Here is a 17145-nt window from a genome sequence, read left to right as displayed (position 1 = left end):
TCATGAATTAAAATCGTATGAATGTTTTAATTAATATTGCAAAGTGTTAACAGCACGCTAAAGATTATCATGTTATATTACAAAGATTTTTGTAGTGATAACTTCTTTTGACGCACCGCGCACACATTTTTTCGTAGATAAGTTAGGCTGATCCGTCACGCTCTGAGGTGAAAGGCTCGATCGGGTGAACTCGGAATCGCCGATTGTACCCGAGCAAGAAATATATAGTCAGCTGCTCGGCGCTGTATTTAGTATATTCAATATGAAGTTTTCACTTGACACACACAACCAATTTTTTTTAGACATACATCTTTGGACTGGCAGCTTAAAAGACTACACAATACTTTTTATACATAGTACACAGCTTACACTACAGTCGCTGTACTACGTGCAGATGTTAAACTTTACCATGGAAAATAATAAGTAGTATCAGATGTCTACAATAACCATTAAAGACGTTTCTTTAGGGTACGTACCCGCTGAGGTACGGTGGGGCACATAAGGAAAAATTCGGAAATAAAATAAATTATAGGAATACAAAAATCAATGTTTGTCTTAACTATATCCATATATATATTTGTATATATTATTTATAGCACTTACCAAGTTTATTGTTGTTGCCGTGTGAATGCTGATGGTGATGCTGTTGCGGCTGTTGATGTTGTATTTGGGGCATCAACGCTGGGTGGGGCAACTGGAGTAACTTCGGTTCTAGTTTATTAGCTGCGGCTACAGGTATCGGTCCGGCGTTAGTCATTGTAGTCATAGTCGCGGCTGGCATCATGAGTGTGGACATTGTTAGCATTTTGGCGTTAACGCTTTGACCCAACACTTATACCAACATTATCACGGGTCAATTGGGGACAACAGATTTCCTCCGTTTATGTTTGGGTCACTTAGATTTGTTTTTGTTTGTAAATATTTATTTTTTTTCCTTATTTTATTTTACATAATATTTTGTTTTATTACACTAAATCACTTTTTTGTTTATTTAAAATAGTATAATTTAATATATAATTATTTTTTGAAACTATTTGAAATTATTATCTAAACTATTGCCTGTGAAAAGTATGATATCAATATTTATTATTTCGTTTATTATATTTAAGTAACTAGATTTGTGGCCTTTATAATTATGATTTTTTTATATGATGACATAATTTTTGATACGTGTGAGAAAAAAAACAAAACAAAAATTATAAATAACAAAAAAAAATAAAGATACTAAAAAGTAAAAAAAAAAAATGATAATAAATTAAACGGCGAAAAATTTTTACATATTGTTTTTTTATACATAATTGTGTTGCTTGCAAACGAAAAAAAACTGACTTCAATTACATTGACCAATAATAACCATACAACGTAAGTAGATGAAAAAATAGTCAAGTAAGTATTATTAGATATAACTCATAAAGTATATATCAGCTCTCAATTAAATTTAAAACGGGCCCCATGTCAGGCACCACCTTTCGAATAAAAAGGAATCATGGAAATTACAAATTACAAATATTAAATATAAATACATATATACAGTCGAGAACCTCCTCCTTTTTTGAAATCGGTGAAAGAGGATAGTTCTTTATGTGTGTGTAAGAACTAAAACATCATATATAAAATTCTCGTGTCGCGGTGTTTGTACTCGTAGTTAAACTCCTCTGAAACGGCTTGACCGATTCTCATGAAATTTTGTGTGCATGGTCTGAGAATCGAACAACATCTATTTTTCATCCCCCAAATGTTAAGGGTAATCCACCCCTAAATACTTTTTTTTAATTTTGACATACATTTTTTTTTATTTTATTATGATTTAGCGTTGAAAAATACATATAACCCTAAATTTTCACCCTTCTACCACCAACCCCTATTTTTAAATAGCGTTTAGTGGCACGACGTTTGCCGAGTCAGCTAGTCTTTTATTTAAATTGTTATTCAGTTGCGATTCCCAATCATCAATTTAATCAAAACTAACATTCTAGATAGTAAATTAAAATTATATCTAGATTTTTTTGTCAAAGGTAACGTTGTATATGTCGATGTAATTGAAGTCGAATTTTTTTCCGTTTGAAAGCAGACACTTATTAACGCGTGCTCTCCCCTTACACAAACGTCAAAGTCTATAACGAATACCGAATACTGGCTACGTCAAATTACTTTATCTGTTCCGATATCAAAAACCAAATAAAAAAAAAATCATAAACCTGAAAAGTTTGTTGGTTTGTTTATCGTACTAATCTGACAAACCACTGGTTCGAATTGAACTTTTCGTGTTCGATAGCCCATTTACAGAGGAAGACTATAGGCTATTTTTCCTCAAATTAATGCGGGACACCTCGGGTATATGTAAATATGATATAAGATTTTATGTTAAGAATAAATGACATGTCTACGTACAATTGATTAAAGGTACTTGAACAGTGTTAAGGTTAAAAATAATGTGTTAAATAGAACGAGAAGGCCTTTTTAACGCTACATTTGACGCGAACCTTTCCTGATTAGAAACACGGTTGGGTGTGAATAATGCCTAAATGTCATTTTTTAAATATTTTAAATTTCGAAAAAGGAAGTTCTCAATTCGAGTGTATTTTTGAAATAATACTACTTTTGACGGGTTAGGGAATAATTATGGGAGTAAATTATTACGATGCGCGCGCACACTATCACAAAAACCGACACCCTGAAGTTAGCTAGTCAACGAAGAAGAAGTTAGCAACGCGAAGTTAGCTAGCCAATGAAGTATAACTTCTTACGTGCGTACATAAGCACACACACTTTTTTAATTTTGACGACTACATCATCATCGTATCATGTACACCTGATAGCGATCGTTACTCATAGTAGGGAATATATCCGCCAACCCGCATTGGAGCAACGTGGTGGATTAAGCTCTGATCCTTCTCCTACATGGGGAAAGAGGCCTATGCCCAGTAGTGGGATATTACAGGCTGAAGCATAACTTCTTCGTTGACTAGCTAACTTCAGGGTGTCGGTTTTTTGTGACGGTGTGCGCGCGCATCGCAAAAATTTACTCTCATCATTTTTCTCTAACGCGTCAAAATAGTGTAACTTCAAAGATGTAAAGAGAAGATTATAAAAGAATATGATTATCGATGTATCATTTAATTATTTTTTATTGTTATTTAACTAGCTCGTTGGCGCATTTTGGCGCATTTCGTTTGGTTTAATATTTGTATTTATATATTTATATATGTAATGTAATATTTCTACGTATATGTATAAAAAAATAGTATTTAAATATATCAGCCGGCTGATACCTATAACACAAGCATTAAATTTCCTTCAGATAGGAACAGACGACCGTCATCATCATCATCATTTCAGCTTATTACCGTCCACTGCTGGACATAAACCTCCACAAGTTCGCGCTAAAAATGGTGCAAACTCATGTGTTTTGCCCATAGTCACCACGCTGGGCGAGTGAGTTGATGGCCGCAGGGCTGGCTTTGTCACACCGAAGACGCTGCTGCCCATCTTCGACCTGTGTATTTCAAAGCCAGCAGTTGGATGGTTATCCCGTCATCGGTCGGCGTTTTAAGTTCCAAGGTGGTAGTGGAACTGTGTTATCCCTATGACCGTATGTGTATGTTATAAGATATATGTAAGCTTTGTGTTGACGTTGACACCGACATTGACTTTTAAGTATGTACCTATGAGTTAAGCTACAAGAGGGAGCCACCAGTGGGGAGAATATAAAAGCGTATTTTTTCTTTTGTCCAAATCAAATAGTTAGAATTAATTAGATTACAAATGTTTTCTTTATAATGTCTTTAAAACGTAGTTGTTTGTGAATTTGCTTCAATTCAAAGTGTAAAGAACTATTTAAGTTTTTATAATAACAATTGTAAAGCATGAACATCTAATTGTCGATTCTTTGTTTTAGGTTAGTACCTACCTAATTATTTTTTGATTGTGATAATTGTTATGTAAAACCTATCTGTTTTTAATAAATAAATCTTTGTTTTAGATGAATCAAAATTGTCTTATGCTTTAACAAAAAAATATAACTCATTGGTCTTATATATATGCTAATTTACACAATATTTTCACAACGATATTGATCCAACGATAGCTGTAATGTAATTAATTATTCAGTAATTACGTTTGTCCGTTAAACAAAGCATCATTTGGATATATTGAATCATATTGTTAGACATTTATTTGATTATGTTAATCGTTTGTAATTGGTAAGCCGTTTGTGTTGTTATTTATTTAGTGGTAATGTTGGGTTTCGTGGTTATCGACTTTTGTTTGAAAAGATAAGTCTAAAATATCACGTTTCAGTCTGAAATATCCAGCTGCATAGACCTCTTTTTCCATGTAGCAGGATTGGTGTTTAATTCAGGATATTCGTAGTATGTCGCTTCAGCCTGTAATATCCCACTATTGGGCATAGGCTTTTGTCCCCATGTAGGAGAAGGATCAGAGCCTTATTCCGCTGCTCCAATGCGAGTTGGTGGATATATTCCCTACTACGAGTAATGATCGTATAGTGTTAGTGAGAAAACGATTAGTATGAGTAACTATGGTTATCAGGTATATATAATAAACAATCGGGACCGATAGTTTAAAGTGCTCTCCGGGGCACGGTGGGGAGATTCACAAGGACGTCATTATAACTGGAAAGAAATATCTGTAATTATAAAATATCCATTTCGAGCGAAAATCGGCCCTGTAACTGAGAAGTTTCGGCGCCAACGTGGCACACGCCCCACTACACTAGAGCTGTGGATTAATACATATGTCAGATAAAAATCTGTGTCTGATCTGTAATATACAGAAAATTAAATATATGGTTGATGGCAAAGTTGGACTTATCCATGGAAGACATCTCTTCCAGTCAAATAATTTCATATATTTCAGTATATCAAAGACTAGCTTTGCCCGCTTTTGTTCAGTTTGCAGAGTTATAAAATTAAAATGTCTAAATTAAAGTAGCTTAAGTTACTCCTTATTACATCAGCTATCTACCAGTGAAAGTTCCGTCAAAATTGGTCTGGCCGTTTCAGAGATTAGCCGGAACAAACAGACAGACAGACAGACAAAAATTGTAAAAAAAAATGTCATTTTGGTATATGTACCATGTATACATCCATATGCACTTAGTAAAAAGCGATTATTTTAATAATACAAACAGATAATCCGTTTTTATTGATTTGTATAGATAGTAGAAAGAGAGAAAAGATAACATGGTAGCAGAAAATTTGTGAATCCTGCACAAAATCTGGAGCAACTCGACTGATGAAGTAGCTCGACCTTACAGAAGATCACAGCTAAATAATAGTGCTCTGAAATTGTGTTGTGTTCCTGTTGGTGATTAAGGTAGTTGAGGAAATTTTGACGAACCATTTATGACATGATGACCTTGGAATTTTTTGAATCACAAACCCTAAGTCAGTAAACTTCGACTTTCTATACGAAAAGTATCACGATTTAGCTTGTAACATCCCACTGCTCACGCAAGAGGCTCATGCCCAGCAGTCATGCAGGGGCAGCATGCCAGCAGTAGGGGTAGGGTCCGCCAAGCTGCTCCACTGCGGTGTTTCTGAACCCGTTAGATATTATTATACTGACGTAAAACTTATCAAATCAAATCAAATCAAATCAAAAATAGTTTATTTAACTGTAAAGATACACATTACATGAAAAGAACAGTGAATCCCACACTAGGCAATGCCTGTGTCGTGGGATTCAACAACTCAAATAAATAATTACCAGGCGTAGTGCGGCTTAAGAAGATAATAGGTATATTTAGAACTAACTATTGATAACTGAATTCGCGTGAATTAGTAAAACATACGAGTATCTATAGTGAGCCAGAACTAGAACTATATATTGGTAGGAATGAGATTGACAGTTAAATTACAGAAATCTCAACCCAAAAGTTACAAGTAAAAATAATTTGCAATGTTACTAACTTGTCACTAACTTTAAACTGAATGTTGTCAGTCAGTATGTACGATATATCTTGAAGTGTGTACGTTACGTGTATCGTTAGTATGTGTGTATTTGAGTGTGTTTGTGTGTGTGTGTGTGTGTGCGTGCGCGCGTGTGTGTGTGTGTGCGCGTGTGTGTATGTGTGTGTATTTGTGTGTGTATGTTTGTGTGTATGTATGTGTGCGTATGTGTGTGTGTGTGTGTGTTTGTGTGTGTGTTTGTGTGTGTGTGTTTGTGTTTGTGTGTGTGTGTGTGTGCGTGTGTAAAGTGAGCTCGAGCAGAAGAGTCAGAGGGATCAGTAGACCTACGAATAGTTAGTCTCTTGGGGTCGGACGGCAAGCAAAATTACAGTCCACTACAATTACCTAAACACGAAGTATTTCTTCCGACTTGTCGTAATCCCAGGATAACAAGAGCCTATGAACCTGAGATTTAGCTTCTTTAATAGAGCCGTGCCTCAAATCACAGAGTCCCGATAATCTATTATATATGTGCGGTAGAAGAAATCTGGCAAATCTCTTTGCAAACGCCGTGTTGACGCGAGGTTTAGACATTTTATAAATTCGCTTTTGAATCATATCATCGCGATCTAAAGATCTCAAATTCTGCATGTGGACATATGTGACAGCACGCATTAGAAAAAGCCTCCGGACACCCAGAACTTGAGCTTCCCGGAAGAGTTCAGAAGTAGGGTACCGTCGAGACCTTCGCAATGACAATTTCAAAACAGCTCTATGCGCCCTTTCCAACAGTATTAAGTTAGATTTAGCTGAGCCACCCCACGCAAGTATACAATAGCTCAATATGGACTGACAAAGTGCTAGATACACCATTCTAAGTAGCTGAGTATCGGCGGATTCCCTCAGCAGCTTCATCGTGTATACAAGCTTACGAACCCGGCCTGCTGTCATTGAAGTGTGATTTTTGAAGTTAAGCTTTTCGTCTAATATGACGCCTAGATATCTAAGTGATTATATTATTTATTTACGCACGCTTGACTTGGGGACTTAGCTGGTGAATACGTGACGGGGGCGTTACGAAAAGTGTGATTGGGCGAGGTAAACGGAAGTTGAGAAGAAGATAGTGAAGCTAGGAAGAGGGAGAATTACGTTTCGTATATTACTGTAGCGGTAATTTAAGAAGTTTTACTTTTGTCGTGTGGTCTAAAGCACACTCGTTTTTTTTAACTAATTTAGTTTATTTATTCATTTATTTAAATTTCGCTTGGTAACTTAAGTAAATATATACAAAATGCCCATCCCTTGAGTGTTGGTTTGTAAAATTTCATTAGACAAGCGGTTGCGGTCGAGTTACTAATTTTAGAATAGTGACGTGCTCTTTGCATCGATGTAAGTTTATCGATATTTGTAAAATAATTAATAAAACTCATTAATACTCAAACTCGTAAAATAATAAAGACAAAAACACATTTAATTATGATATTCCGATAGTTGATAATTTTGGTTAGTAAATAGATTTTTTAAATTACATTTTATTTATAAGTATGTATATAAAAAATGGCATTTATAGAGACTGCCGATAGAAGTGAAAGCTTAGAACTTTAATTATTAAAATTTAAAATTTCTTATTGCTAAGCGTCTAACGCGCACAGCACCGACCGCAGCGCAGCCATTCATGAGTATGTCGATGACGCGAACCCATAATATTTTTTCCTACCAAAAAGTGCCCAACACGGCTAAGAACTTTTAACTTTTCACTTCAAAAGGTGTGTGTGAAATTTATACACCGCAGAAGTGTAACTTCTGAAAAGTCTCAGGAAGGTAGGTGTTGCAATTTGTTCTATCGATGCTTCACCGTTTTTAGAGCGGTAATGTATTCTGTCTCATTCTCATACTCTGTCACACATTTGTGTGTTTGTTTCTTTATCGTGACGTATTATCGCTGTACCGAGTTTCAAATCACGACGATTCTAAAAAAGTTTCACTTCAAAAATCTATAATAATCCTTCAGTTTTTAATCCTACAAGAAAATTTGAAAAATCGTTACTACCACACATGCCATCCTACTAGTAAGACTTTGCCGTGTGGTGTAGGCCGAGTAGAATAGCTCCACCCCTTTCTTCCGTGGGGATCGTAAAAGGCGATCGAGGGATAAGCCTGGCTAAAAATCATCAGGGTCCTGGAGAAGGAAATCTTCATTTGAAACCGTTATGGGGTCTCCGTCAAGCATTCGTGACATAGCTCTAAAATCTGAAAGACTCCTGCAGCCGAACTGGTGACGAGAGGGTGGCGCAGAGCTTAAGCAACTTTGCGTTTTCCTGAAGAGTGTCCGAGGTGACACAGTATCTGTCTGACGCTGTCTAAATCGTCTACAATAGACGGACTAAGGCCAATGATGAGTGACACAGAAAATTCCACATTCTCTTCACACAAGTAAACTTCATAGCACTTTTGAAAAGTTTTGAGTATTTTTGAAAGTATAAGTTAATATAGTTTTAAAAAATAACAATATGTTTTAACCGACTTCAAAGTGGAGGAGGGGAGGAGGTTCTCAATTCGATTGTATTTTTATTTATTTATTTATCGATGATTATTTTTGTAATCGAAAGATAGTGCTTGTTTTGTTATTTCATTTGAATTTAATTGAGATATTCTGATCATTACTTTTGAGTTATTTCTAATAATGCTCATTAACTTCACTTTTTTTATTGATCTTCGTTGTAAGACTGGTCGATGTAGTTGAAGTCGGTTTCTTTGTCTTAGATCAGACACAATTACATATGGAAAATATTGGTAGAAAATTAAATATAAATTCTATCGACAATAACATCGCGTCACTAGAACTTGACAATTAACGAACATTGTTGACTGAGGAAGGATTGAATGAAATAATTAAACCGGAATATGGACGGAGGAAATAGGAACTGATATACAAAATTACAAGAATCAACGCGTTGCAAAGTTAATTAACGTCTGAATGGTGTTATCCGCCAACTCGTAGTGAAGCAGCGTGGTGGATTAAGCTCCGATCCTTCCAGTACCGATTACCGAATTGTGGTGGTTTGTTTCATATTACTTATTGTAGTTAAAACTATTATAATTTGAATTGATAAAATGACAATTCAAAAGCCTAGTTCAATCATCATCATCATCATTACAGCCTATACAGTCCACTGCTGGACATAGGCCTCCACAAGTTTACGCCAAAAATAACGTGAACTCATGTGTTTTGCCCATAATCACCACGCTGGGCAGGCGGGTTGGTGACCGCAGTACTGGCTTTGTCGCACCGAAGACGCTAGTTCAATGGAGAAATTTTAATTTTTAAAGTCGTTTGTGAAATATAATATGAAGTTCCTATGTATTATTATTATTATAACCCTCAAACATAAAAAAATTGTAGTCAATTACGTACGACAGAAGCGAGTCTTCTGAATAGTCGTCGGACGGTAAGCCGTTACGATTTGTTCTATCAACGATGATCAGAGTCTAACAAGAAAGGCTGTAAAAGGCCGTCTATCTCTTTTTCTCCTACACATTCATGTATTTCTTTCCTTATCCTTACGAATCTTCATGTCATCGGGTTTCAAATCACTTTTTAAAGAAGTATCATATCAAAAAAACGTGAGTGAAAACACGTTGATTATCTAGTATAGCACATATACAAACAATGTTTTAGTTTAAAAACAATTAAAACTATTTTTTGTCGATAAAACAATTTATGTCTGAAAGTTAGTAAGCAAAAGAAAAACATTATATTTAAACATAAGTTGATTCTGAAAGTTATTATCTTTCCTGAAAGAAGTTTCTTTGGGAAATTTCTCAACTAATGTAAGGCGGAGATAAAAAATATTTTCTTAGTAAGTAAAGTTATTTTATCTGACTTTTAAAATAGGACGATCTCATTCTATATAATACTAGTTGACCCCGCAAACATTGTTTTGCCATATATGTTATTAAACCCCTAACCCCCCCCTATTACTAAGGGGTATGAAAAATAGATGTTGGCCGATTCTCAGACCTATTCGATATGCACACAAAATGTCATAAAAACCTGTTCAGCCGTTACGGAGGAGAATTTTAACTAACATCGTGACATTTTTTTTTTTAATATCATATCAAAAATCGACCATCGTAATATGAAACTTTGAATCATCATCATCATCATTACAGCCTATACAATCCACTGCTGGATATAGGCCTCCACAAGTTTACGCCAAAAATAACGTGAACTCGTGTGTTTTGCCCATAGTCACCACGCTGGGCAGGCGGGTTGGTGACCGCAGTGCTGGCTTTGTCGCACCGAAGACGCTGCTGCCCGTCTTCGGCCTGTGTATTTCAAAGCTAGCAGTTGGATGGTTATCCCGCCACCGGTCGGCTTTTTAAGTTCCAATGTGGTAGTGGAACTGTGTTATCCCTTAGTCGCCTCTTACGACACCCACGGGAAGAGAGGGGGTGGCTAAATTCTTTAGTACCGTAGCCACACAGTACTTTGGTACAGAAACTTTGAATAGTTACGGGTTTCTGTAAAGAGCTCACTATAGATGGTGTCACGGTCGCTTAGACCGAATATAAAATCATCATATCAAGAATTTCGATCTAACGAGTACATCGTTCCATAGCTTAATTGGCTAGAGTACCGACACGGTCAGTCGGAGATGCAGGTTCGATCCCCGCTGGAACGGTCGATTTTTGATATGATATTAAAAAAATGTTTGGAATTTCCTGATGTGTGGGTAACAGAAAAATAAAATCGTACAAATTAACATCGTGACACTAGAATTTTATATATTAGATGGATATTATAATAGTTAACGCTATTAGAATAGGGTAGGACAGGAAATCACGGTTCAGCCTCTAACATCCCATTTCTGAGCCTTAGTTTAGTTATTATTCTCCATGTTCAAGAAGGATCTGAGCTTACCTACCACGCTATTCCATTTCGGGTTAGCGGATTTGTTCCCTACTGTGAGTAACGATAAGACAACAACCGGTACAGCTTGCCGTGCTCTCCGAGGCACGATGGGGAGATCCAAATTGGTAAATAAATATTTGTTCATATTCAAATATCCATCCCGAGCGGGGATCGAACCCGTAATAATTTTAGGTTTTTAGGCACCACAACATCTCGTCGATGTGACGTCATGGATTGTAGCTGTTGCACTGGCGTTGCGGGTTCAATTCCCGCACATGATAAACATTTATATTGGCCACACAGGTGTTTGCCGTGGTCTGGGTGTTTATGGAGTCTTTTTGGGTATCCCCATAGTGCCTCGGAGAGTACGTCTAGCCGTCAGTCCCGGTTGTTATCATGTACACCTGATAGCGATCGTTACTCATAGTAGGGAATATATCCGCCAACCCACATTGGAGCAACGTGGTGGATTAAGCTCTGATCCTTCTCCTACATGGGGAAAGAGGCCTATGCCCAGTATTACAGGCTGAAGCAGCAGGCACCAGAACATCAGAGCAGTTGTTGTTGAGCAGGACATATCTTGGACTAAATATTGAGTAGACTGACCTTAGTTACTCAATTTTAAAGAAAATAACAGCCAAATAAAGCTATAATGAAATTCTAAAGACCACGTGTACATGTTAGGCGTAAATAAAATTTTATTTAAATATTGTTCTGGATTCTTATAAATAAATGGATAAATTTTTTATATAACTACGTCGGCAAACAAGCGTACGGCTCACCTGATGGTAAGCGATTACTGTAGCTTATAGACGCCTGCAATACTACGCAAGCGCATTGCCGACCCCATTCCCAATACCCCACAGGAGTTCTGGTCACCTTATTCACCAAAAGGACGACAACGCTGCTTGAAAATGGTATTCGTTCGTATTATGGTAGCTGTGATCTTCTATACGGTCGAGGTGCTACCCCAGTCGGGCTTCATATTTTGAGTAGGAAATATCTTATAACATACACACACGGTCGTCTGTTTCTGTAGTAAGCAACTTAATGCTTGTGTTTAGGTAATGGTCAGTTTTTTATCAAATTTTGGTTTAAAAATGGTATTAGCTTAAGTAGCTCCAGACCTGTTTCTTTGTTCCCCTTTCCATTTGTGAGACAATCTGTAACAAAAATAAATAAAAATTATTATAGTCCACATAAATATGATACACTAATAACACATAGAATATTCATTCGAATAATCCTACGATTGTATAATTACAACGATGAATAATAAATCAATATATATTTGCTGCGTGGCTACGGCAGTAAGAATATAGCAACCCCCTCTCTTCCCGTGGGTGTCGTAAGAGGCGACTAAGGGATAACACAGATCCACTACCACCTTGGAACTTAAAAAGCCGACCGATAGCGGGGTAACCATCCAACTGCTGGCTTTGTAATACACAGGCCGATGATGGGCAGCAGCGTCTTCGGTGCGACAAAGCCAGCGTAACTATGGGCAAAACATATGAGTTCGTGCCATAATGTCTGTCGCAAATTTGGGTAGGCCTATGTCCAGCAGTGGACTGCGGTAGGTTGAAGTGAATACCGTGACTATCACAAGTGCTTTGCCGACTCTACCCTCAACCCTCCCCAAGAGCTCTGGCCACCTTACTATCACAGAAACACAAGATTATTTGAGAGCAGTATCATTTTTATATGATTGTCTGCAAAGTCAAGTATTTCAGCAGTCGGGCTGTCCCAGATTTTAAGCCGGATAGTTTGCTTAAGTCTTATTATAGTAAATTTTATAGTTATTTTGATTAAAAATACCGTTTTTTAGACTCTATTTAATTTTAATAAAATGTTCCTGGAAGATTCTGATAAAAGCGTTGACGCGAAATTTCACACTTTATCTTCATCTACTAAGTTCACTGTGTATCATTTTTGTTATAAATATTAAATAAACATTCAATTTTGTACTAGACTAGTGCCTCGTGTTTAACTGAGGTAGGGCTCAGCAGGAATTTCCTGCTCAAAATATGGAGCAGCCCGACTGGGGACGTACCTCGACCATACAGAAGATCACAGATAAATAATATTGTTTTCAAGCAGTATTGTGTTTCTGCTGGTGAGTAAGGTGACCAGAGCTCCTGGGGGCGATTGGGGATTGGGTCGGCAACGCGCTTGCGATGCTTCTGGTGTTGCAGGCGTCTATAAGCTACGGTGATCTCTTACCATCAGGTGAGCCGTACGCTTGTTTGCCGACCTAGTGACATAAAAAAAGTGCCGTGTGGTTTTTGAAGAAAAACTTCTTTACGTAAGCTTGACATGGGGAGTAAGCTGATGAATGCGTGACGAGTGATACGAAAAGTGTGATCGGGCCAGACGAACGGAGCAAGAGAGAAGTACGAGCACACATTTTCTTTATCTCTTTCTCTAATAGCCAGTTACGTTTCGTATATCTGAGACACAATGCAGGTCTATTATGTATAAGTTTTACTTCAGTTGTGTGGTCTAAAGCACATTCGTTTTTCTTTTCTTTATATGTACTTTTAAGTTGAATTGCTTATTTATTAAAAATGGTAATGCATTTAGAAATATTTTTCAAACGGGACATGTTCTTAATTTAACGGTTCGTTAGCGAAACGAACCGTTTTCTATACAAAGCCACCTGGTGTTAGTTGAATCTGGTATTATCACGCCGTTTCATACACTAGCATCAAATCAAAGACAAAACAATGCCAATTTTATTGTAAGCACGAAATAAAAAATGGATTTAATCAAGTAGGCTTTATTTTGAGTATCTTAATTTAATTACAGTAAAAATGTTATACAAAACATTTAAACACAAATAAAAGGCAAGTAAAGCCACGCTAAACATACAGTTTAAAGCATACTGCAGTTCAACTGGTGTTTCCTATATTATAAATGTATATCCCTCCTAACAAAGAGGAATACACTACGCATGCGCGAGAAGAGCGAGACAGGGCATCGGTCGAAGTCATTTAACATCACGAGTGCGAGAAGGACAGACACACTCATAAATTTCATGTTTAATTAGGCGACTTTTTAGTTATGTCGCAACAAGCTAGGTCACATTTTGAATAATTTTTACGTTGTTTTAATAATTTCGCACACGGCACTAGTCGACGTGTTTCGTCGTGTATTGATTTGAATGTTTTTTAACAGACTTCCACTAAAATCAGAGGTTTTCAATTCGATTCGTATTTTTAATGTATGTTACCTCAGAACTTTTCATGTGGTCCTACGTATTTAACTGTTTTTTCGTCAACTTACCGTGTATTATGCAGTATAACTTTTCACTGAGTGTACCGATTTCAACGTACCGACATATGACATGCGCTAACTCTCGATTACGAAAAAATAATCAAAATCAGAATGAAAAATACAGAAATAAGAACATCCTCCTTTTTTCAAGTCAATTAAAAGTAGTACTAAGTAAATTTTGAAGTTATACTTCTTTTAAAAAATGATGAGAGTAATTTTTTACGATTTACGCGCATAGCATCAGAATAATTGTGTTTGCTCGCAAACGAAAAAAAACCGACATCAATTACATCGACGAGTAGTACAACGTAGATCGACGAAAAAATAGTCAAGTAACTGCGCGTTATCAAAGATTACTCAAAAAGTAGTTATCAGATCTCAATAAAATTTATATGTGACCATATGACAAACATCAGCTTTCGATTAAATTAAAAATTATTAAAATCGGTACACCCAGTAAAAAGTTATTGCGGATTTTCAAGAAGTTCCCTCGAATTCTCTGGGATCCCATCATCAGATCCTGGTTTCCTCATCATGGTACCAAACTAGAAATATCCCCTTTCCAACAAAAAAAGAATTATCAAAATCGGTACACCCAGTAAAAAGTTATTGCGGATTTTCAAGAATTTCCATCAATTTATCTGGGATCCCATCATCAGATCCTGGTTTCCTTATCATGGTACTAAACTTGGGATATCTCCTTTCCAACAAAAAAAGAATTATCAAAATCAGTACATCCAGTAGAAAGTTATGTGGTATAATACAACGTAGGTCGACGAAAAAAGCGTCAAGTAAAAACGCATTATTAGATATAGCTCGAAAAGTAGTTGTTAAATCTCAAATAAATTTAAATAGGACCAATTGGCACACACCACCTTTCGATTAAAAGAAAATTTGTCGAAATCGCTCCACCCAGTCAAAAGTTCTGATGTAACATACATTAAAAAAAAAAATACAGTCGAATTAAGAACCTCCTCCTTTTTTGGAAGTCGGTTAAAAAACCAACACCCTGAAGTTAGCTAGTCAACGAAGAAGTTAGCAACGTGAAGTTAGCTAGCCAATGAGGTATAACTTCTGACATGCGAACATAAGTACACATATTTTTAATTTCTGGTTACAAGATCAGGCCCTTATGGGTCCCCCCAACATACAATAGCGCGTAGAGCCATCGTCCCGGTTGTCACCATTAACCCTTGATAACGATCGTTACTTTTGTCAAGGAAATTGCCCCTTAAACCGCAGATGTTATATGATGGATTAGGCTTAAGCCCTTCCATAGCGAAGCCCTTGCCCAACGATGGGATGTTAATGGGACCTTTTAGTTCAGTTGACACATAAATACATAAAAATATATATTGTTATAATTAATAAGTATAATAATCATTTTACAAAATTACAAAAAAGTATTTATACGCGAGTTGATTTGAAATTTAACAAAAAAAAAAAAACTACCGACCACCTATCATGTTGACGTTGTTTCAAAATTAAGACCGTCGTTTAAATAATTTGAATAATTAATTAATATACAAAAACAGAAGCAAAAATATTTTTTTTAGTTAAAAATGCCGGTAGAGCAAGCAATTATCTATAAAATGATATATAATTTATATGGACTAAATGTGAGGTGTTGACGAGGGAGGCAAAAATTTTAACCTCTAAAAACGGAGGCAAACATACCTTAGCGTATTAATATATAATATGATGATATAACTAAAATAACTTCTATTCGGTACTTTGAGGATAGTTATGAAAAATTGTGTGCCGGAATTTACGGTTACATTTAAAAATTAAAATCATTAGTTAAATGAATCCAATTATAAGTAATTACAACAACAAAATAAATCACAACATAAATAGGCGCTTGCTATCTGTATTGCTGAAGTAAATGCTGTTTTATATTTTTTAACGACTTCAAAAAAGAAGGAGGTTACTCAATTCGACCGTATATATGTATACGGTCGTTTATGAACCGATTTTGATAGTTCTTTTATGTTAGAAAGTATATCCCAAGGGTGGTACCATGATAAGGAAACCAGGCTCTGATGATGGAGTTTCAGAGAAATCGAGGGAAACCCTCGAAAATCCTAGTGACGAGTAGTGTTGTTAACTTTTTTTCGCCTACTTACGTTGTATTACTTAGCGATGTAATTGAAGTCAGTTTTTTTCGTTTGCGAACAAACACAATAATTTTAATTATTGTTCAGTTCGCAGCGTCATAAAATAAATAAATTTCTAAAATAAAAGTAGCCAAAGTTACTCTTTATAACATTAACACCTACTGTCAGAGAAAATCCCGTCAAAATCCCGTCCAGCCATTTCAGAGATTAGCTAATCTCTGAATGGAACAAACAGAAAGACAGACAGATAGACAAACAAGTTCTATTCGAGATATAAAGAAAATAATATTCAGGTATACATTTTTTATTATGATTTTTTATTGATAAATAAACTACTATACTTAATTATCTTAACACCTTTATTTTATTTACAATGATTTATAAATATATATAATAACTATCGAATGATATACCAATAATAGCAAAGTGCAATAATAATAACAGTCATCACGTAGACTATACATTAGACACTGTATAGCCATCATACACAGACTATACATAAAAATCTTACGCTTTTTTAACGGCACGGTAAAAAACAGAGTTCCAACAAATATTTTCAATTCATATTAACATAGTTGAAAAAATATATGAAAAAATCTTAACATAAATATTCAATTTACCCAAACCCATATTCGAGTAACAGTTATTGAAGGTAAGGAACACAATATGGACTTCGCTGGAGGCCTTATTGGCAATAATGGTCCCTTCGTGGGACTATTAAGGACTCAGAACGAATTTGAATATAACAAAAAATTATACAAGAAAATATCGACCAAGTTATGTTTAACAATATAGGTTTGTTAAGATTAACATCCATTATCCATTTATAATCGACTTCAAAAAAGGAGGAGGTTATATATATATATATATATATATATATATATATATATATATATATATATATATATATATATATATATTGATT

The 17145-nt window shown here is 35.7% G+C and overlaps 1 protein-coding gene across 1 annotated transcript in view; it reads right to left on the bottom strand.

The window, feature by feature from the left end:
* The window catches only part of LOC123665999 (nucleolysin TIA-1), a 93306-nt gene extending 92501 nt beyond the window's left edge, over positions 1 to 805 (bottom strand). Inside the window, exon 1 of the mRNA XM_045600215.1 lies at positions 604 to 805. Coding sequence (XP_045456171.1) covers positions 604 to 805 — 202 coding nt within the window. The remainder of the gene's footprint in view (positions 1 to 603) is intronic.
* Between the last annotated feature and the right edge of the window lie 16340 nt (positions 806 to 17145).

This window comes from Melitaea cinxia, chromosome 25 (genome assembly GCF_905220565.1).
Source record: "Melitaea cinxia chromosome 25, ilMelCinx1.1, whole genome shotgun sequence".
Lineage (NCBI taxonomy): Eukaryota > Metazoa > Arthropoda > Insecta > Lepidoptera > Nymphalidae > Melitaea > Melitaea cinxia.
Note: the sequence above shows the minus strand (reverse complement) of the source record. Positions and strands in the feature narration are given on the sequence as shown.